Here is a 23,974-nt window from a genome sequence, read left to right as displayed (position 1 = left end):
TTTCTAAAATATTCTTGTAATAGGATAGTTGGTCTATAAATACCCTATTGGGGCATTTGTAAAGGGTATCAAAGAATTCTCAATAAATTCAATTTCCTACATGGTATCAGAGCCTTAGGTTCATATTCTGGGAATCGATTTTTTTCTTTTTTTGCCGTCTTGTTCGTTGTTCATCTGTTTTTACCCTCCCTTTATTTTTCCCTTGTGATCTTTGCTGAATTCACAATGTCAAAAGAGTCAGGAGCCACCAATCAGTCTGAGATGGTGACGATCAATCAGGCCATAAGGGAGTTGCAGAATATTCAAGCTGCTTACAGACTTAATGGTAAAAATTACCTAAAATGGTCACAGTTGGTTCGAACTTTTCTCAAAGGCAAGGGAAAACTCAGTCATCTTCTTGGTACCGGACCCAATAAAAATGATCTTGTATTCGCTGCTTGGGATGAAGCGGACTCCATGGTCATGACCTAGCTTTGGAATGCAATGGTGCCGGAAATCAGTGACACCTGTATGTTCCTCACCACAGCTAAGGACATATGGGAAACAGTTCGACAGACATACTCAAAAGTAAACGATTCAGCCCAGATTTATGATATTAAGACCAAACTTATTGCTACAAAACAAGGTAATCGTTCAATTACAGAGTATTCTAATCTGTTGAAAAACATGTGGCAAGAGATGGATCATTATAGATGTATTGTGATGAAAGATAGTGAAGATGCTGCCATTCTCAAAAAATTTATTGAGAATGATCGAACATATGACTTCTTGGCGGGTTTCAATCTCAAGTTTGATCAAGTGAGAGTGCAGATCTTTGGAAAGGAAGAATTACCATCTCTAAATGAGACAATTGCGATTGTTCGTGCCGAGGAAAGCCGAAGGGGAGTCATGCTTGTTCCACACGCATCGCTGGAAGCCTCAGCATTAGCTACAACAAGTCCTAGAGAACTAACTTCCTCAAAGAAGGCTCTTGTTGTAAACTCAAAAAGCAAACGGCAAGATCAAAGAAATGGTAACAAAGCCAATCTCATATACAACTATTGCAAGAAGACAGGATACTTGAAGGAGCAGTGTTGGAAACTTCATGGGAGACCACAAAAGTTTTCTGGTAGAAATGGGGGAGGATCAAGAAACTGGCAACAGAATTGGCAACAAAAGGGACATGCTAATCTAGCACAAACCGGCAGTGATGGCTCAGGTGCTCAAGAGAATTCTAATAGCAAGGAGATCAACAAAGAAGACATTGAACGGCTAAGATCACTTCTCAACTCCTTAGAGAAACCATCGGGTATGTGTTCATTTGCACATTCAAGTATGGTTTCTTCTTCTCATGCCTTTAGTGTCTCGGATAGTAACTATTTCGACTCTTGGATCATTGATTCAGGAGCAATTGATCACATGACTCATTGCTCCTTTATATTCTCCACATATAGTCCACGTTCTAGTAACAGAAAAATTACATTGGCCGATAGGTCATTTGCTACTGTAGCAGGTCAAGGAGATATTCACATAAGTTCTTCATTAATTCTGAATCCAAAACTTACAATAAATCTAGTCTCTGTCCAAAATCTCACAAAGGATTTGAATTGTAGCTTGACCTTTTCATCCACCTCTTGTATTTTTCAGGACCGAGCTACGGGGATGACGATTGGGCATACTAAGGAAAACATTGGCCTCTACTACCTTGATGTGCAGAATAAAAATAAGAGTTGTAGGATTGACAATCCATCTTCCTTGTTGTCAGATACAAGATCTCCAATAAAAGACCAGATTTGGCTTTATCACCTTCAGTTTGGACATCCTTCCTTTAGGACTTTGAGTGTCATGTTTCCTTCCTTATTTAAGAATGTTGATATTCGTGAATTTCATTGTGACATTTGTGAGTTTGCCAAACACAAACGAGTTTCTTTTCCTTTGAGTAATAAAAAATCCTCATTTCTTTTTCAATTAATCCATAGTGACATTTGGGGACCGTCAAGAATTTCAAATATTTCAAGGGCTAAATGGTTTGTCACGTTTATTGACGACTGTACTCGTGTCACATGGGTTTTTTTGCTAAAACAAAAATCTGATGTTTGCACGGTTCTCCCTATCTTTCATGAAATGGTCAAAAATCAGTTTGGGTTAAAATAAAAAAAATAAGATCTGACAATGCAAGAGAATATTTTAATCAAGTATTATCTCCATATTTTCAAAAAGAGAAGATAATACATGAATCATCTTGCATAGATACACCCCAACAGAATGGAGTGGTAGAAAGGAAGAATGGCCATCTCTTGTCAACAACTCGTGCACTGTTATTCCAACGGAATGTCCCCAAATACTTATGGGGTGAAGCAGTTCTCACATTAGCCCACTTAATAAACCGTACTCCATCTCGAGTTCTTGATTTTAAAAGTCCCTGGGAGGTCTTTTCCAAATTTGTTCCTGATTTTGCATCTCACAATCAATTGTCACCTCGAGTTTTGGATATGTCTCGTTTGTTCATATTCATTCTCATGATCGTAGTAAACTTGATCCTCGACTCTTAGGTGTGTCTTCATGGGGTATTCCTCAACTCAAAAGAGTTATAAATGTTATCATCCACCATCTCGCAAAATCTTTGTGTCCGCCGATGTAACTTTTGTTGAAAGTGAAAGTTTTTTCCAACCTTCTCTTCAGGGGGAGACACTTACTAGTGAAAATAAGGACCAAGGGGATCATGGCTTTCTAATGGACTTTCCTGCTCAAGCTAGCCAACCACCAACCCAAAACACTCCACCATTTCCCTTGCTTGAAACTGAACCACCAAAACAACTTGAACACGAAGAAGTTGAGCCATCAAAACAACCCGAAGCTGTACAGCTTGAACCTATAAACCCAGGACATACTTGTATTGAATCAGTTATCACGAAACCATTGCAAGTTTACTCAAGGAAGAGAGGTTCCACTGCAAAGCCGAAACTAACTCAAGCGTCTGAACCAACTCTCAGAAATAAGGTAAATATTGATATCCCTGTCATCAACTTGTCTTCTGAAGTTTTTGAAAAAAATGATCTTGACTTACCCATTACAGTTAGAAAAGGTACCCGAAATTGTACAAAATATCCATTGTCTCATTTTGTATCATTCGAAAAAGTGTCACCATCTCACAAATGCTTTCTCACCCATCTAAACTCTACAACCATACCACAAACACTATCTGAGGCCCTAAGCAAAGAAGAATGGAGACATGCTATGAAAGTGGAAATGGATGCACTCACAAAGAACAAAACCTGGGAGTTGGTGGAGCTGCTCAAAGGAAAGAAACCTGTTGGATGCAAATGGGTGTTTTCTCTGAAGTATAAAGCTGATGGATCACTTGAACGATACAAGGCCAGGTTAGTTGCAAAAGGTTATACACAGACCTATGGAGTGGACTATGAAGAAACATTTGTACTGGTGGCTAAGATGAACACAGTAAGGATTTTATTGTCATTGGCAGCCAACTTAGATTGGAGTTTACACCAATTCGACGTGAAAAACGCCTTTCTTCACGGAGACCTAAAGGAAGAGATTTATATGGTGAGACCTCCAGGATTTGACAATTCAAGAGATAAGAAGGTATGCAGGTTGAAGAAAGCATTGTATGAGTTAAAACAATCTCCACGAGCATGGTTTGGAAGGTTTACAAAGACAATGTTAGGAATGAGCTACAAACAAAGTCAAGGTGATCACACACTATTCGTAAAACACTCGGCCTTTGGGGGAGTAACTGTACTACTGGTATATGTGGGCGATATTATTGTCACTGGTAATGATGCAAAGAAAGAAGGAGCACTCAAGAAACGTCTTACAGAAGAGTTTGAAATAAAGGACCTAGGCAAGTTGAAGTATTTCCTAGGTATAGAGGTTGCTCGTTCAAAGGAAGGAATATTTGTCTCACAACAAAAGTATGTGCTAGATCTTCTCAAGGAAACTGGAAAAATAGGTTGCACGCCCATGGAGACACCGATAGAAGCAAATCATAGGCTAAGTGAAGCTCCAGAAGATGAGATTGTAGACAAAGGGATGTATCAACGTTTGGTTAGAAGACTGATTTACCTCTCTCATACTAGGCCTTACATAGCATATTCTGTTAGTGTGGTTAGCCAATTCATGCACAATCCTAAGAGTATACACTTGCAAGCCGTATACCGCATCCTCCAATACTTAAAAGGTAGTCCAGGTAAGGGAATTTTATTTAAAAAGGGAGCAAACTTGCGTTTGGAAGCATACACAGACTCAGATTATGCAGGGTCCGTGGTGGATAGAAAATCAACATCCGGTTATTGTACATTTCTAGGAGGAAATCTAGTTACATGGAGAAGTAAAAAGCAATCGGTTATAGCAAGATCAAGTGCAAAGGCAGAGTTTCGGGCAATGGCACAAGGAATTTGTGAACTTCTGTGGATCAAAATAATTCTGGAAGATTTTAAAATCACCTGGGACAGTCCAATGAGGTTGTATTGTGATAACAAGTCAACCATCAATATTGCTCATAATCCAGTGCAACATGATTGTACAAAACATATGGAAGTGGACCGACATTTCATAAAGGAAAAACTAAACAGTGGTTTAATTTGCACCCCATACGTTTCAACAGAAGGGCAACTTGCAGATGTTCTAACGAAAGGATCACCTAGAACCACATTTCAAAAGGTCATTGGCAAGCTAAGAATGGAAAGCATATATTCACCAGCTTGAGGGGGAGTGCTGAAAAATCTACAAGGCTTATTTTAGGAAAATAAGATATTCTTCTTGATTATTCTTGATCACTCTTGACTTTCTAGAACATTCTTGTAACCTTCTACAATAGGATAGTTTTCTAGAATATTCTTGTAATCCTCTCCAATAGGATAGTTTTCTAGAATATTCTTGTAATATGATAGTTGGTATAGTTTTCTAGAATATTCTTGTAATAGGATAGTTGGTCTATAAATACCCTATTAGGGCATTTGTAAAGGGTATCAAAGAATTCTCAATAAATTCAATTTCCTACAGATAACTTAACAGTAGCAGATCCCAGCAGCTACAACCCATGTCTACCCGAAGTCCAGTAGTGTCATCAAGTCACCTAGGCCATGTTTAAAGTCATCAGACCAATTTAAAGCTGTATTTTAATATAAGAATCATAAGATGGGGTCCAGCACCCCCATAGGGACCTTAGCCTTGAGAAATTACGCAGCAGGGCCCCCTCCTAGACTGAAAAAATATCCCAAAAACCATCTAACTTGCTTTTGGCAGTCCAATCTAGAACAAAAACATGGACAACCTATAAAACTCTTCTCTATTGATATAATATAAAATGAACTGAGTTACCAGGTTGATAATATTTGTGTCAAATTCTCGAGCTGTCCAGGTCTCAAATCCCTTCCAGCTGCAAATTGTACCTATACCTCACATAGAAAATATAACAAGTGTTGATTAGAGGGGTTTGTTTCTTTAACGCACCAAAACAATTTAAAGCAACTACAAAGAGTGAATTTCAGACTTCAAAGCATCTTCGCAACTGATTCAGCTTTCCTCGAACTATGCCCTATAAGACATCAAATGCAAATAGTTTCAGCTTATTTGATATCAAATTTTCAATTTTCTGGATCGGAAAAATAAAAATTGCCAATCCTTTTGTTCTCAATACATGATAAAACAAAATACAATTGAAATGAAAATTGGGCAGCTAAAATGCAAACAAAAAGAAATTCAGAAAAAATAAAAATAAAAGATAAAAAATCAAGGAGTTATGTTATTTTCTCCGTGAAGTCAGTGAAAAAAAAAATCAATTCACAAGGATGCTTATAAATACCACTGTTCAACTTTAAGGAGGATATTTATCTAGACCATTGCACAAATAACATTACAAAATTGTGACCACTTGATTTGGACATCAGGACTGACTAAGACTATTCCAAGTAACTCTTACCATCCAAGTTTACCATGGTAATCTGCATACTTGGATATTTCATAGGGATGTTCATATGATTTTATGCTCATAAACCACAAAAAATGGCATCCAAGCTATATTTGAAGTAGACATAATAGCTATCCAATAAGAAAAACAATAAAACTTGCAGAAAAAGAAGTTCTAATCCTTCAAAGCATTGTTCACACTACTGTTCAAGATTAGTCCAAAGTGATAACAATTCAGATGCATCAAACGAAGTCAAAATTGCTCAAACTGAGCACCTAATTGTTAAGAAAATTGAAATAAGTTAAAACTTACTGGTTTTGAACTGCCAAAAAAAAACCTATAGATTACGCCATCCGATGAATTTGAAACTGCATTTTTTCTTGCCTTTTTCAAACTCTCAAAACCCCATCAAGATGAAGTTGTAAAATTCCAGAAAAATAAAGATAATTCCCAAAATATTAAGATATCTAATCCTAGGTATATTTTTAAAACTTCGGGTTTCTAGATGTCAGTAAGATTGTCAAAAAAAAAAAGTCTAGTTTAAAACATGTTTTGTACCTTCTACTATTAAAACAATAAAAATAAAAAAATAAAAACGTGATTAAACATTTTGTACACGTTTTTACCCTTTAAACAAGTTCTTTACATTTAAACACTTTTTTCAAAAATAAAAAATAAAAAATTGTTAATAACCCATTTTTTTGTAGGTACATGGTTAATTTATGTGACCTTACAGTTGTTTGTGATTTAGTCCATACATGCTGTTTAATGTGAGATTTGATTACTGTTTTGATGTCATGATTTTTTATTTTTTTTAAGAATATGTTCTTTTTCTTAAGAGATATGTTGATGATTAGACTTTCTTTTTTTGATGAATATGATTAGTCTTTCTTTTAGCATCATAAAATGTATAATTATGTGAGGAAACATGTTATCATGCATTGATATTCAATAGTATTTTTATTGCTCAAAAATATGTATAGTTAGAATAAATGTCTAATATATTAATATGTATTACACTCTTTTAATTGTTTTTTATATTTATCATTCTTCCCCTTTTTTCTTGTTTCTTTCTCGTTTTTTCTTAAGTGTTCCTTGCCATTTTAATCCCGCATGCAGACTTGGTGACTATGCATACAACTACTAACATCAACCATACGGCTGCTGACATTAGCACCCTAAATGCTTTTTTGTAGGCTCTTCCTTGCGCTTATGGTGTTGCGGAACGTCTAGGGCTATAATAACTAGTGTAGAAATAAGATTTAAATAAAAAAAAGAGGAAGAGGGGATAAATAAAAGATAAAAGAAGGAGATTCTGTTTTATGTAACACGACTCCTAGGGATCTCTTATTTATAATAAAGTATACCTAGACAAAAGAAAAAATACAACAAAGTATAATAAAGGTAACACCTACTTATGAAGGTCATTTGGAAGAAACATGGTGTCAAAAATTTTGGTTGGGATACTAGCAAAGTTAGACATGCCTACAGTTGTAACGCTTAGAATGGTATCCAATATTCACTGAGTTTATTAGTGTTCATTTTATGGTGTTGTAGAACGTCTAGGGCTATAATGACAAGTGCCCAAGTAAGATTAAAAAAGATAGATGAAACGGGGATAAAGAAAAGATAAAAGGAGATTTTGACTTATGTAACACGACTCCTAGGGTTCTCTTATTTATAATAAAGTATACCTAATACAAAAGAAAAAACACAACAAGGTATAATAAAGGTAAAACCTACTTATGAAGGTCATTTGGAAGTAACATTGGTGTCAAAAAATTTGATTGGGATACTAGCAAAGTTAGACATGCCTAATAAAGGTAAAACCTACTTATGAAGGTCATTTGGAAGTAAAATAGTGTCAAAAAATTTGGTTGGGATACTAGGAAAGGTAGACATGGCTATGGTTGTAACGTTTAGAATGGTATCCAATATTCCCTGAGTTTATTAGTGTTCATTTTAAGGTGGAAAGAAGTAAGAGTTTGTTTTCTAGAGATCAAGTAGTACTACTTGTCTCCTTTAAATCAAGAATTTTCTTCTCTCTTTTCATGTTCAAGCATCATCAAAATCATCAAAATTGGGTTTGAGAACCTCATGGAATTTCAACTTCATGAGGAAGCCCAATGATTTGAAGGTTGAGTTGGCAGCAAGATTTCTAGCTAATATTAATGAAATTCCCAATTCCTCTTTAGAGGAGAATAGAGAGGTGTGGTTAGCTTGTTGTTATGAATGATTCTTTTTTAACCTTTTTCCATGACTTAGCTTTTATATTCACACTTTCTCATTCAGGGGTCGGATCATTTGAACACTTCTTTTTAATGTTGTATTGAAGCCTGTGGAAGGAGCATATTAGTCAAACAATCAAAGTCAAGGAGGTAATGTGCATGGCACAATTTGACCACTAAGTCTCTCATATATTTATGGTCCAAATCTTACAAAGAGTACGAGGCTTTTTGTTCTAGGATTTTGTTTATGGAAAGACGACTATTGCGGGAGGATGGCAATAATTGCTTTCTATTCTTTTCTGTGGTTTTTTAGTATTTGTATTGCTTTAGGTTGGTCTCTTCACTCTATTGTTTTTGGTTGCTTTCGATATAAGTCATTCTTTTACCGATCAAACATGTTTTTATTATATCACAAACGTAGTTACTACTAAAAGAAGAAAATTTAAAAGAAAATTAATTTAAACGTAACATAAGCAAGTTCTATATAAATATAGTTCTATACTTCTATCTAAGCAATGGACAAGGAAACTTAAAATATATATATAAGGACGGAAAAATTCAAATATGGTCACAAAGTAGTGCATTCTGTGGATTTTCTCATTTTCTTTCTAAATCTCCAAGTGTAAGCCCTTGACTAGACGATCGGATGGCTATTTTGAATTCAATCATACAAATTTGTGCAATTTAATGTTGATAGAATCATCCGGGAAAAACTAAATATCTTTTTTTTTTATAATTGGAAAAACTACATAATCTGTTGGTAATGTACATAGTCACCAAAGTCGCTGACTTTTTCAAAAAATCGTATTTAAATCACGATTTAAAAGATTGGCGATTAAATCACGACTTTTTGAAAAAGTCACAATTTAAACAAAAGTTGTGATTTAATCGCAACTTTATCTCGACTTTTTGAAAAAGTTAGGATTTAAACAAAAATAATAATGTGATTTTTTTTTTTTTTTGAACGAGTTATTTTAAAAGGGTTTTTTCAAAGACCATTTACTCTTAAGTTTAAAATAGAATTTGATGATATAAATGATAACATCACTTAGTAGAAAAAAAAATATTGTCTTAACACTATTTCGATTTTTTCCTGATTTTTTCATTTTTTTTTTTTTACTTTTTCCCTTGCCAACTTATTCTCAAACCCCGACTTTGTGACTATGGTAATGTATTGCAAAACGGAAGGTATTATCATTGTCCCTAAAAAATAAAACTGTAGTTTTCCATCAAAACTACCTTTAATATTAGTAAGCTATCATAAGAATGGAAGGCGTTATTGTTGTCCATCCAAAAATTTAAACAAAAGGAGCTATTTGGAATATAAAAAATTGGGGCCAACAAGTATCCATCCAAGTCCTGCCACTTCAACCCCACTTTGACAACCATTTAGGGTCCAGTTTTTGGTCCCTTCTTTTTTTGGTTTGGGTCCTAAGACAGGGACGCACTGCACTTTTCCAAGAGTTTTGGTTCAATTCACAATTAGGAATTTGGAGAGTTCACCAAATTATACAAGAACTTAGGATACAAGACAAAATCATTCAAGAGGGGTTTGTGGTCTTAGGTTGGATATAATTGTGACCAAAGTTCACAATTATATCCAACCTCTGGGGTATGATATGTTATAGAGTGGAGGGGTCACTGTCCTACTCATAGATCAAAATTGTGTACCATCTTGTACTGTATATATTTCTTCCCTAGTACTGATACATTTGAAAGGAGTATGCATCAATGCATGCCAGGAAATTAATTTAATAGTGGTAAATGTGTTATGAAAGGTAGTATTATTTCACTAAACATCATATTTTTAACTCATATAGACATTAAATAGTTTAGATACATCTATGTGCATTAGGGTACCATCTCGTACAATAGGTCTTGGATTTTCAACTTGCCAATAAGTTGAACGAAACCAATGCTTAAACCATGCATTGCCTAATGGACCCAGTAGTAATCACAAAAAATATTAAATGAAAACATCAAGCAAGAAGAGGACATACCGCATACATGCACTCATTGATAAGGAAATCTTCAAGTTGACGTACATTTAAAACATCTAGCTCCTTCATAAGTTGATCATAGGGGAGTACCTGTGAAAGTACTCGATTAAATTGCCGAGCAATTTTAAATAAGTAAACCTCACAAAACCAAAATAGCCCACCAACAGATTGGGAGGTTCCTATAGATTGCTCCTAAAAGGTGTGGAAAAAAGTGGCATGGACCCAAGGGCCATATAGAGCATGGACCGAGGTCCTCATTCAGCCATGTCAACTGCCACATTGGTCAAATGACACCTCAGCACTCTAGAATTGATGATCTAGATTAGATTTGAAAAAAGATCTACTTTTTTAACCAAAACCTGATAATAGAAAATCAACCAGGCGTCCAGGATGACATAATATTATTAATGATTCAACAAATATAAACAGTCATTAACTGATGATAAATGCATATTAAAATTGTTAGAGTTCTTATTTAATGTCGTGTGGGCCCAATACTTAAGCCCACACGACCAACCACATGTTTTTAATATAAAGAGAGGCCGAACCCTATTGGGGGTGATAGACTCATTCTCTTCTCTGTTTTCCCCCTTCTCTCCTTAACTCTAATCTTCTAACATAGTATCAGGGCACTTCTACCATTAGATATGATTTCTCTTCTTTTCTTGCATCTTCTTAATCTTTTATCTTTTTCCTCTTTGATCCAGTACTTCCAAACCCTAAGGCCTTGGTTCCAAAAAGGGATTAGGTATTTGAGGTTTGTTTGTTTGCACCTAGATGTTTATCTAGGGCTTCATTTAAGTTTGTTTAAGATGTTTGTAAATGATTGGAAAACTGGTGGACAGTTTCGAAATTATAAAATTCAATTTCAAAAAAAAAAAAAAATGGGAATAGTATCGTGTGAACAGTGACACTCAAATAGTGGTCGTGAACAGTGTTTTCTGTATGAATAGTACTCAGTGAAAAGTGTTTTCTATGTGAACAGCGTTTTCTTGCAAAAAAAAAAAAAAAATCGAGTACTTCGACTTCTCGATCAATAGTTTGAAATTTTGCCCGGATCTCAATTTTTTTTAAAGTGTTTTTGGGTTTGCGATTTTATTTCAATTGTTATTTTGTTGACCTCTCGACCTTAGCTGCATATCATAAAATATCCTAAGGGATACTTCATATTTTTTTGAGATCTTTTAATCTTTGAGTGGATTTTCAATTTACTTCTTGAATGGAAAATTTGAGAATTTTTTATGGTGTTGATAGAGGAAGTCGAGGTGGTCGTGGTGGTCGTAGAAATGGCCATGGTGGTGACTTGAAATGTACCTATTGTGGCTACACTGAGCAATTTTGTTGAGGTAAATAGGATAAACCTACTTGGGCTAATCAGGCTCAAGAGGAGCCTCCTCAAAGTTTCACTGATTCCACTTCTCAAACTGCATCTAGAACTGCATTTTCCGATCTTACCACATAGTTGGGAGAGATTCTTCAGAAGTTGACTACCTTGACTGCAGGACCTACTCCACCCACAACTACTTCAAGTAATCCCACATTTATGGCTACTAAGTCTCCCTCATCTTAGGTCATCGATTCAGGAGCTAATGCCCACATGTCTAGTATATCCCGTCTTTTTTTTAATTTTCATTATCTTAACTCTCACATTGTATTAACCGATAGGTCCACTCGTAATGTAGTTGGGAAAGGAGATGTTTTTCCGAACTCTTCTCTTCCCTTATCTTCTACTCTTTTGGTCCCTAATTTTTCTTTTAATCTACTTTTTGTTAGTCAACTTACAAAATCATTGCAGTGCTTTATAACTTTTTTCCTTTCTTATTGTGTCTTTCGGGATCTCAAGACAAGAAAGATGATTGGTTTGGGGCATGAGAAAGATGAATTATACTATTTAATACGTGATGCGCCTGCATCTGCCTTGAGTGCTTCAGTTTCACCTCTTCAGTGACACTGTCGGTTGAGTCATGTGTCTTTGTCTAATTTATATTGTGTTATTCCTAAATTGAGTTCAGTGTTAGTTTTAGAATGTGAGACTTGCCAATTAAGCAAGCATCATTGTAGTTCTTTTACTAGTCGTATTAATAGTCGTCAATCTAGTTTTTTTGAACTAATTCATATGGATCTTTGGGGTCCGTCAAAAATAAAAATTTTATCTAATTTTCATTACTTTGTGACGTTTGTAAATGATTATTCTTGTATGACATGACTCTTCGTATTGACAGATCGCATTGAATTACCTCGTGATTTGCTTACATTTTATAAAGAAATTTCAGCCCAATTTGGCAAACTTGTAAAAATGAATCCATTCTAATAATGTCTTAGAATACAGCAATCTACTATTCAATCTTTTTGTTCAAATAATGGATTATTCATCAGACCAGTTGTGTTAATATTTCTCAACAGAATGGTGTTATTGAACGAAAACATTGTTATTTACTTGATGTTACTCGCACCATTATGTTTCAGATGCATGTACCTAAGTCTTATCGGGGTGACACTGTCATCACAGCTTGTCATCTTATTAATCAGATGCCATCATCAATTTTAAATGGCAATCACCTTTCTCTCTAATTTATCTTCAAGTTCATCCGTTTGTTGTTACTCCTAGAATCTTTAGCTGTGTTTGCTTTGTTCACTCATTTGAACCTGGGTTGGATAAACTTTCCCCAAGATCCATCAAATGTGTCCTTTTTTTTATTACTCTCATACACAAAAAGGGTATAAATGTTATTGTCCTATCACTCAACATTACTATGTAAGTGTTGATGTGACATTCTTTGAGTCTATACCTTATTTTTCTTTTGTTGGTGCCTCATTTGACTTGGATCTTGTGTCGTTTCGTTAGGGGAAACTGTCTCCTACAGTTTCTTCTCTTATATTTCCAATTCTTCTTGCAGGTGACCCTTCCATTGTGCCTCTTTAAGTATATCAACGCATTCGTTTCCAAGCACCTTCATCTTCTCTATCAACCCCAGATCTTTCATCAACTTCACTTGAGGTTCTTCCACATCCACCAACATCTACTTCTACCTCTAGTGATCTTCCTATTGATTTAAGGAAAGGTATTAGAACTTGCACTGAGCACCTAATTGCTGATTTTGTGTCTTTTCATCAGATGTCACCTTCATTTCACTAGTTTGCACTTTTCTTGTCTGTTATTTCTATTCCTACTTCCTATACGTGAGTATTATCCTCCTCTAGGTCGAAGCTAGCTATGGATGAGAAGATTGCAGTCCTACACCATAATCATAGTTGGGACCTATCTCCGGTTCCACCTGATAAGCGAGCTATGTACAATGGGTGTCTACAGTCAAGTATCTTCCTAATGGATTTGTTGAGAGGTTGAAGGCTCGCCTTGTAGCCAAGGGTTACACACAAACTTGTGGGGTTGATAATAGTGAAACTTTTTCTCCAGTGGCTCGCCTAAACTCTGTTAAAGTTCTTATTTATGTTGCAATGTGTTATGTTTGGCCCCTATATCAATAGGATATTAAAAAGGGCTTTCTACATGAAGACTTGCAACAGGAGGTATATATGGAGCAGCCACCCACTTGATTATGTTGACTATGGTAAAATTGGACTAGTGTGTCACCTACGAAAGACAATTTATGGGTTGAAACAATCGCCTAGAGCTTGGTTTGATAAATTTAGCTCAGTTGTTTTCGCCTATGGATTTTCTAGGTCTACTTCTAATCATTCAGTATTTGTAAGGCATTCTTCTGGTGGAATTATTGAGTTGATAGTTTATATGGATGATATCATCATCACTAGAAGTGATCCTAGTGGTATCTCAGATTTGAAGACTCATCTAGCCAAACAGTTTCACACTAAAGACTTGGGTCTTCTTCGTTATTTCTTGGGTATTGAAGTAGCTCACTCCAAATAAGGTATTAATTTGTCTCAAAGGAAATATGTTCAAGATTTGTTATCTGAGATTAGTACTTAGGGTTCTAAACTAGTTGATACTCTTATGGATACCACTAGTAAGCTTGATGCTGAACAGGGGGGGATTTATCTTGATGCAGGGCGTTACCGTAAGTTAGTTAGCAAACTAATCTACCCGACTATCACTAGCCCAAGTATTACATTTGTTGTGGGAGTAGTTAGCCAATTTATGCATGCTCCACGACAGACTCAATAGGATGTTGTGTTTAGGATACTGAGGTATCTAAAGGGGTCACCAGACAAAGGATTATTATACGGACTTTCACCTCTTATATTCATTACTAGCCTCTCAGATGCTAATAGGACGAGGAGCAGGACTGGTCGTAGAGCTACTTCTGGGTATTTTACTTTCGTGGGAGGTAATTTGGTGACTTGGCACAGTAAAAAATAGCAAGTTGTAGCTTGTTCGAATGTTGAAGCAAAATACAGGGCGATGGCACATACTGCATGTGAAATACTTTGGATTCAGAGTCTTCTAAAAGAGATGGGGATTGTGATAACCAGGCTACTAGCTTTACAGCTAGTAATCCAGTATTTCACGAGAAAACCAAGCACATTGAGGTTGATTGCTACTTTATTCGTGATATGGTGATGTTTAAGAAGATATCTACTCCCTATACCAAGACAGAAAATCAATTAGGAGATGTTCTCATAAAACCATTGTCTAGGAGTTCCTTTATTACTTTTTGTACCAAGCTGGGCATGTCAGATTTGTATGCTCTAGCTTGAGGAGGAGAGTTAAAGTTCTTATTTAATGTCATGTGGGCCCAATACTTAAACCCACACGACCAACCACATGTTTTTAATATAAAAGAGAGGTCAAACCCTATTGGGGGTGATGTACTCATTCTCTTCTCTATTTTCCCCCTTCTCTCCTTAACCCTAATCTTCTAACAAAAATAACAATAGTTCTCATAGAAAACTCCATGAAGTGGACACTTACAAGTCTGGTGAGTAATTTAATTTACAAGAAAACTCAGCCAAAACCTTACTTGAGTTGACACATATTAAGCATAAGCGTAGCTGAGAAAGGTTGACATTTTGAATTGGCAACCCTAAAAAGTGGCTCGACTAAGCTGTCTTGAGTCGACTAACCAAGAATGGGTAATAATGTTTTAAAACCCACCATCTCTACTTCATAAGAATATTTGCAGTAAAGTTTTTATATGGACAAAAGAATAGTATACCCATGGTTTAAAATATTGTATCGTTTCGTAATGTTTCGTACAAAACATTTCAATATTTTCACATGCCGAGATGAAACAATTGTGAAAACTAAACTTACCTTATTTTTGGTGATTTCTCTAGAAAATCAGAGAAATAGAAGCAAAAAGAGAGAGAAGAAGGAAGAGAGAGAGAGACTATTATGTCCCTGTCCAATTCCATCTCTCAAACTCTTTTTCCCCATCTTCATTTCTCCTTCGACCATCGTATGATCCATGCAATCGCAAGATCAACGTGTTCTCTGAAATTTTACACAATGAAGAGGGGTTTTCCTCCAATCAAAATGAGAGAGAGGTAGAGAGGAGGTGAACTCTTTTTGGCATATTTTGTATAAAGCATACGCCTTATGTGGATGAGTTTTATATCTTTATTTTCTTTTTCTCCCTGTTTTTGCAGTATCATTGCATGGTAGTCCTTATAATTATAATTTGTTATAATATTTAACTCATATAAAGGCCATTAATTATATATATATATATATATATATATATATATATATATATATATATATATATATATATATATATATATTATACATTTTCTTTGGTCTTAATAAACAAACCCTAGTAGATTAGCAACAAGGCCTCAATGAGTTCAAGAACGAAGTTATCTTGATTGTGAAACTTCAAAACCAGAATATAGTTAGGCTTCTGGGGTATGCATTCAAAGAAAAGAAAAGTTGTTAATTTACGAGTATATGCCCAACAAATTCTAGCTCTTCTTCTTCTTCATTTATTATTTTTTTGTTTCATCCCTAAATCTATTTTCTCTTTATGCCAACTTACCCATCCACTTCTTTGTTTGGTTTTAGAGTGGTATTATGCTTTTAGTTGGAGAAGAAATCACACTTTGAATGTTACCTTTGTTTGAGGGATTAAAAAATTGGAAATCTGGAAGTATAAAACTATGGATGTGATTCAGTTTTAATTAGATTTTCTTTTGAAAAGATTAAAATAAAATAAGGTGAGAAGCCCAATTTGGTTGAATTTTGGAATGTGAAATTGTGACTTATAATTATTCCCCCCCCCCCTATTTCTTTTTTTATTGAATGTTTTTGTAATATCCAAATATATATATATATATATATATATAGATACCAAGTCAACCATTGTCGACTCAAGTCAAATCAACTATTGTTGACTCAAGTCAAGTCAACTCTGGTCAAACAATTTTGACTAAGTCAAATTGACCAAAGTCCAACTTTCTAGGAAATTCTAAAAGAATTTAAAAAAATTTAGTAATATTTAGATATTATTTGAAAATATCTAATATTATGCTAGCAGATTTTTATTTTTTTTCATATTCTACACAAATAAAAGAAAGAGAAAAGTAAGAAGGAAAAGGAAGAGAAAAGAAAGAAGGAAAGGCAAAGAAAGAGAAATAAGGAGGTAGGCCCTTTTAATTTTTTTGATAGCCTTAGGAATATTTTAAGAAAAAAATTTCTAAATTTTGTAGTTTAAAACATTATTTGTTTTATATTTCTGATTTAGTAGTTTTAAAAACAAAAATTGATTTGTCATTATTCTCAACAGCATGCATACATTTTATAGATATTTATATAAATGTTTTTATGAGTTTAAAGCATATTAATAATTATTACTTTGCTTGGAAAGAATTTATTACATGCTTGTAGTTACTTTATACGTGTTTTATACGTATTTATACATGTTAAAAATAAAATATAGCAACTATGAAAGTTGTTATTTTTGTATAATATTTACAATATGTATATTAGATAAAAAGCTCAAAACATTTGTTACTTTATACATATTTTGTACTTATCAAAAAGGAAAATACAACAATTATATAAGTTGTTTTTTACATACAATTCATATATTTTGTTCATATTTTATAGACATGCATAATTTTGAATAAGTTAAACTAGTGGACAATTTACTTTAATCATTTTGGTGATGGATTTCCAAGAAATGTTTCTAATTAAAAAGTTGAGTAAGAAAAGTAATTTATTAAAATAAAATATGAGAACGAGTTCTCAATTAATTGTCGTGTTTTTAAAATACCCAGTTGGTGAGATGTTTCGGTGTATGTCGTATAAGACACAAAAGAGAGAAAAGATGAGGTGATGCTTCAGTCATAACTATGTAAGACACAAATGAGAGAAATGCTTGGACTAATGGTCGTGTAAGACATGAAAGAAAGAAAAAGAAAAAAGAGATGAAACTGTACATTTAAGAGTGGATTGGGTATTTAAAACACGTGTATGTTTTACTTCCAATACGTTTTGAAAAGAAAATAAATACTTATATGTAGTATTTTAGTAATTTATTAAAGAGATTGTGAAAACCTATAAAGAATAACATGTTGTGACATTTCCGGAACGATGTGTTATTCTAAGATAACAGTTACGTTGTTTGAGTTCTTATGTATTATGAGATGCATAAGAACACAACATCACAACAGGAATCTAGAAATTTCTTTTCTATTTTGGATAAAGAACAAGATGTAGATAGTTGTATGATTGATAGAAATTATCGAGGATCACATGCACGCCAGATTAGTATAGATGAAGATGGCTAGTTAATGATCATTAATAGCCTAGAGTAGTCAAGAAAGAATGACTTACTTGATTTGGCCCGTTTCTTAAGGCCTTGGTCAACTGCCAACCTGAGCCGAAAAACAGTTACCCAAATTGTGGCAAAGGCTGGCCATAAAATCAATAACTAACGATGGGGTTTCACACTGGTGAAGCATTAGAACAATCGTATTTTGACTGAGATGTTCACATCAGTTGTGACCCTCAACTCTCTATTATAGTACTTTATTATTTGATGTTATATTATAAACAATTGTTTCTTCAGATTTTTAATTGTGTTTTAATTTTCTACTAGATTTTATGACATCAATGTTCAATTATTTTCAGTTATGTGTTGAATATCAAACATGCATGATTTACGAATTCCATATAAGGTGCTATTATTTAGAATTGTAAGATTCCCATACTGGGTAACTCCCCTGTTACTCACCCCTACGACATCACAAATTTTAGGCGCACCTGGTTTAGGTGATCCTTTCGACTGTCATGGCATTATAGATGATCAATCCAAACTTCCAGGAGTAGAGCATGGGTATTACTGATGAGTTTTGAAGTAGAGTTAGGTTTGAGTATTTTGCTATCATTTTCTTATATAGCTAAGAACACGGTATTATGTCGTTACTATTTTATATATATGTCAAATATACTGATGTTTGAGAATACATATCTGTTTTGTTAGGTAATGATCAAGTATGACATATAGTTATTTATTTGTCGCTTATGCTTATATATTGATTATCATGATATGAGTTATATATCATGCCTCTAGATTCAACTTGGGAATCATGGGGATTCGGGTTGAGTTTTTGGGGCGTGATAATTTTCCATTTATTTATTCATAAATTTATTATTTATTTATTTAAAAATGCATGCTTGTGAAGCTTACGTGTCAATAGATTGGCCAGTTGAATACCTCTCCTCACTCCTTAATATTTAAAAAAATTGACCATGATCACTCAATCAGGTAAGTTTGTGACATACTGATACTTGTTAAGCATTCGAAGGAACAAATAACTGCAAATTCAAGTAAACCTACATGTCCAACAGCAATAAAACCTTACAGCCACTAAAGAGAAAGTTCAGAACTTGGAGAAACAATTAGTGAGGAAGTACTGAATAGAATGGAAAACCTTGTTTGTCTCAGCCAGAGTAAGAACACTAAGTTGCTTTAGTTGGCGGATTTGATCGGGTACCAATGGAGGAAAACCACCAGCATTACCTGTAAGTCGTACAAATTTACATGGTCATAATCCATTTAAAACATCTTATAGACATTGTACTCTACAAACTATTCTTAAGGGGAAAAATCTCATCAATGAAGTTCAATCAAGAAAAAAAAATTGAGTTACTAATTGGCCATCAACACAGTTTGCAAACCAGGACATGCACATGGTCTCAACCAATTCAGTAGAGTCTGCCTGAATTTGCTAATGTAGCAAGTTGTCCTTGCCACTAAATTTTTTCCAAAATGTTTCTTTTTGTAACTCACTCTCTGGGAAGGGGGTGAGGATCTTGAGCTAATACATAGAATTTATTTTAGCTTTAGCTGATCAAATAGTCAATGTTTTCCGACACAAAGGCATGAGGCGAGGCGTTGAGATCTCCAGTTTCAATCCTCATACTCCAATTCAAGTTTCAATCCCCTATAATTAAGAGTCGATGGTCAATACTCAATGCTAAACATGTCCACCATTATAATAAATAAAATTAAAAAGTTCACGTCAACCACTAAAAAATAATCTCAAGACCCAATCACTTTCAATCTTCTACCATATGAAATCCTTCTTCAACATCCATATTATCTTCTTCTTGATTTGATCATGTGGTATCATTTTCAACAACATCCACAATAACTTGTTTAGTAGTATTGAAAGTATAGGTGTACAAAAATACTTAAAATGAAATCAAAAGTAAATTAAAAAAAAAAAATGAAAATACAACTGAGGTTTACGCCTCAGCAAAAACATTTACACTTCAGTCATGCCTCAGTTGAGGCCTACGCCTTTTATACGCCTTAGTTGTTTGGTCACCTCACCGTAATGCCTCGGCACCTTTTTGGTGCGCCTCACCTCGAAGCTCACGCCTCAAGCGCCTCTGAAAACACTCCAAATAGTACCTTCCCATCCAATAGATGCAGAGGTCCAAAGCTTCTTGCAGCTGTAGATAAAAGATGTCTTGTTAATCTTTACCTATTAGATGAAGAATTATAATTTCCTCCAAGTTGTTTTCTTGTTATTCTCCAGACACTCTGTCTTCCTTAGAGGCAGGATAATTTCCAACATGCGTCATCTATTAGACGAAGAATTATTATTTCCTTCAAGTTGTTTTCTTGTATTCTCCATACATTCTGTCTTCCTTAGAGGCAGGATAATTTCCAACAGGCTTGTAGAAGTAATTTTTAATTTGCTACGTCGGCAAACATGCATTTTAATTGCAACAGCATTTTGGGCAAGGACAAAGTCACTCTTTAAAAAAATTTGACGAGTAAAAAAATTATTGAGAAAAAGGAAAAGGGGGCCAAGCCATCCTACCTACAACAACAAAACAAACACAAGAAGCACAACTCACTAACTACAAACCTCAAATCCCACCTAAACATAAAATCCTCAAAAAAGACCACCCTTGAACTCCTTAGACAACCTGCTTCAAAGAGGGAGGGAGGGGGACCAATAATGAAAATGCTCACTTAATGAACAAAATATTCATTCCCTTAAAAATTATTGTTGTTCATTTCCTTCCAGATGCTCCAACAAACAAAAGTAGTTAATGATCATAGTATCCTTTCCACGTATGAAAAGGCTTTATCTGCCAACTATGGAAAAAGTTAATAACCGGGCTAGGAAATCACCAAGAAGTATGGAATAAATAAAGAAAAAGAGACCAGTCTCCCCTAACGAAGGAAAAATGGACAGGTAAATGATTAAAAGATTCCCCACAAAATTTACAGAGGGAGAAAAAGTAAACCGTTAGCCCCGAACAATAATATGATCCATGGCTAGAATTCTATCAAAGGTGGCCGCCCAAATGAAAAACACTACCTTTGACGAAACTAGGCCCACAATACCCCGAGAGTGCATAATGAGATGTATGTGCAATGAATTTGTAGAAAGATTTTACAAAAAATAAATAAATAAATAAATGCATTATCCCAACTACAAACAATACCCTTCAATCCTTCGTCAAAGAAACGATAAGGGTATAAGAAATAAATCTGATAAGATTTGTGACATCTTGAAACTCCCATTCATTAAATCATCTCCTAAGCCAATTCTTCCCCATTTCAAACGTAAATTCATTTATCAGAGTTCTTTTGGGAATACAAAAAGATAAGAGATGGAAACTACATACAAAGGGGCGAAATTCCACACTAACAACCCTAACATAATCTCAACTTATTGCCTCTCCCAACTCTAAATGTGACCCTACTCTGAAACTTCGGTACAATTTTAGAAATGTCTTTCCAAAGCTCACACCCATAAAAAGACCTCACCTCACCACTCTCTCATCCACTATTCATGATCCTGTATTTTTCCTTGATAACTTTCTTCTAAAAACTCTCACACAGTCACACTCATCCCCAAATCCCTAAATCCACTTGCCCAACAAAGTCAAATTCATTATTCTAATCCTACTAATGTTGAGGCACCCATTTTTTTCTGAAAAACATATTTGTTTCTCATTAACAAGGTGAAACTTCCATTTACCTTCTTTATCATTCTATAAAAAATCTCAAGGTTACTTCTCCAAACACAATCCCACACTTGTGAGCATAGAGAATAACGATAAGATGTATATCACATTGCTTACAACTTCTCCAAACATCTTACTAGTTTTTTTAAAAATTGATAGCCAATCTAGAAATGCCCTCCAAGAAACAGAGGAAATCTCAAGAACAAAAAAAACAAAAAAACAGGACACATCTAAAAAACAACGGTGTCGAAGGCAAAGCATGGATAATTTGATTATTATATGCAATTCATACCTCGATATCATATAGCCCATGTAAGGCCCATAAAAGCTGTTCAACTTTTCAATTGCTGCCTTATAATCCTAGTACTACAAACCTATGGACTACTACCTCTAAATCTTCTCATCAAACAAAGTAACAAAATAGACGCACCAACCAAATCTATATGAGATATAAAATGACACAATTTCAAAATGAATGCATCTTAGTAACTAAATATAAACTAGTGATCAAGGAGATAAGAATATGTTACAGATCAAAGCAGAAATCTTACTAATCAAATAAGACAACATCAACTATTAAATGAAGGATGGATCGAAATAAAATAAGTATTTGTTAAACTTACTCTTGTAATCCCTCCATGTGCCATGAGCAAACAAACGGAGCACATCAAGAAACATAGAATACTCAGTCCCTTGAAGCTGCATTATAGTTAGAACTTAGAACAAATAAAATGTCAAACATAACTCTTCCAACTAAATCACAATCATCTTTGAATGCATATATATACATATGTAAATCATATTCATGAACCCTAGAAATCCAATTGAGTACATTTAATAGTCTGAATGAGAAATAAGTAAAAGTGATGAGCAGAAACAAGAGGAATCACGGATGAGATTGAAACCTCGACGACATTAGGGACTGATAGAATCTCAGAGAATGCGAAGAGAGACGAATGAGAAGTAGCTTCGACGATCATATTAGCGAGAGAAGCCCCTTTGTAAATCTCTGATTGACTAACGAAGTACTCGATGAGTTCTGCTTGCTTCTGCTCGATATCCATCGAGATTAAGAGAAAACAAAGAAAGACGTAGTGCGAAAAAAACTTCGAATCTATTAACCAGAGAGAGCGAGACGAAGGGTTCGATTTGATCTCTCTCTCTCTCTCTCTGTGCAAAGAAAATGGCACGAATCAGGGAGCTATGGAACTTTCGAAAATTGATTTTCTTCAATAATGGTTCCGCTTTTGAAATCTTTGTGCACATGCACGTGTCGACGTAAAATGACTGATTTGCTCTCTGATACCGACTGCCCCGTGAGTAGGGGTTGCAACTTGCAACCTGGCGGGCTGAAGGGTAAATCCAGACTCACCCCTAGATCAGAGCTCAACTCACGCCTATCATCGGGCCTGGGGCCGGGGCCTGAGTACGTTAACTCAAACTTGAACTTCTAAAATTGGATTGAGTTCGGGTTAGTCCAAGTTAAGTAATTTTGGACGGATTGCATTGGTTAAACTATCTTAAATTCATTTTAATCAATAAATAAATTATATATTTTTAATAAGAAATAAAAAATCATTAGTAAATAAAAGAGTCGTGCTGGAGTGACCTCAAGATTGATCTCATTTCGCACTTTATTGACATGGAGGTGCATATAGATAAATAGATATTTTTTATGCGTACCTTGATGAAAAGTGGTGTGATTTTTTGCCCACAAAGCTCAAAGAATTGATATAGGTGCAACATGTGACAAAGAGACTAATAAGAAAAAAAGGCAATTTTTCTCTCTCTTACCCACTACCCCAAAGTCCTCTGGCTTGGTTCATCGTTTTCTCTTCCTCTTTCCTTTTTCCAACAAAGAACAAAGGAAACAAAAATAAAAATAAAAAATTTGTTTTTACTTCCCTTTTCTTTTTCCAACAAAGAAAAAAAAAACTCATGTGATGCAGTGATCACTACAGTGAACTAAAAAAAAAAATCTAAAATCACATTCGATCAATTGGGGAAAAATCATTAATTTCCAATCTTCTCTATGTCAAAAATTTCTTCGACCACTCTCCCTATGTTTGCTTTTGAAGCACTTGAAGAAGAATACCATCCAAGCAATCAATGTTCTGAAGAGGTATATGCCCATCCCTTTAATTGTGACAAATATATATTACTCAATGCTTTTTTTAAGGTTTCTCTATTATTCAAGTATTGAGCTATAAGATTTCTTTGTTATTCATCACTAAGCAATTAATTTTCTGAAACGATATGTTGCCCATCCCTTGAATTAATGAACATTGGTTTTGTTTATTAGGCTGATTAATATTTTTATTTTCAAGATTAGAGGATTTTGATTTTCTTTATTTAGGTGAGTTGTGTTTCTCAATTAATGAACATGGGAATTGGTTTTTTAATGGGATTAATTGTATTTTAGAAT

At 34.6% G+C, this 23,974-nt stretch overlaps 1 protein-coding gene across 5 annotated transcripts in view; it reads right to left on the bottom strand.

The window, feature by feature from the left end:
* LOC147393347 (COP9 signalosome complex subunit 7-like) overlaps positions 1-22,888 on the bottom strand; it is a 45,945-nt gene extending 23,057 nt beyond the window's left edge. Inside the window, exons 1-6 of one of the 5 annotated variants that reach the window (XM_086456282.1) lie at positions 22,455-22,877; positions 22,173-22,248; positions 18,990-19,078; positions 10,137-10,226; positions 5,492-5,536; positions 5,320-5,390 (exon numbers count right to left, since the gene is read on the bottom strand). In XM_086456282.1, the coding sequence (XP_086312408.1) occupies positions 5,320-5,390; positions 5,492-5,536; positions 10,137-10,226; positions 18,990-19,078; positions 22,173-22,248; positions 22,455-22,613 (530 nt within the window). In that variant the 5' untranslated portion in view covers positions 22,614-22,877. Of the gene's footprint in view, positions 1-5,319; positions 5,391-5,491; positions 5,537-10,136; positions 10,227-18,989; positions 19,079-22,172; positions 22,249-22,454 lie in introns of all 5 variants that reach the window. The other 4 variants (XM_086456284.1, XM_086456286.1, XM_086456285.1 and 1 more) reach the window with 4 other exon arrangements.
* Between the last annotated feature and the right edge of the window lie 1,086 nt (positions 22,889-23,974).

This window comes from Akebia trifoliata, chromosome 10 (assembly GCF_017979445.1).
Source record: "Akebia trifoliata isolate Shusen 1 chromosome 10, ASM1797944v1, whole genome shotgun sequence".
In the NCBI taxonomy this organism is placed as follows: Eukaryota; Viridiplantae; Streptophyta; class Magnoliopsida; order Ranunculales; family Lardizabalaceae; genus Akebia; species Akebia trifoliata.
The sequence above is the reverse complement of the archived record's forward strand: the minus strand, read 5'-3'. Positions and strand labels throughout refer to the sequence as shown.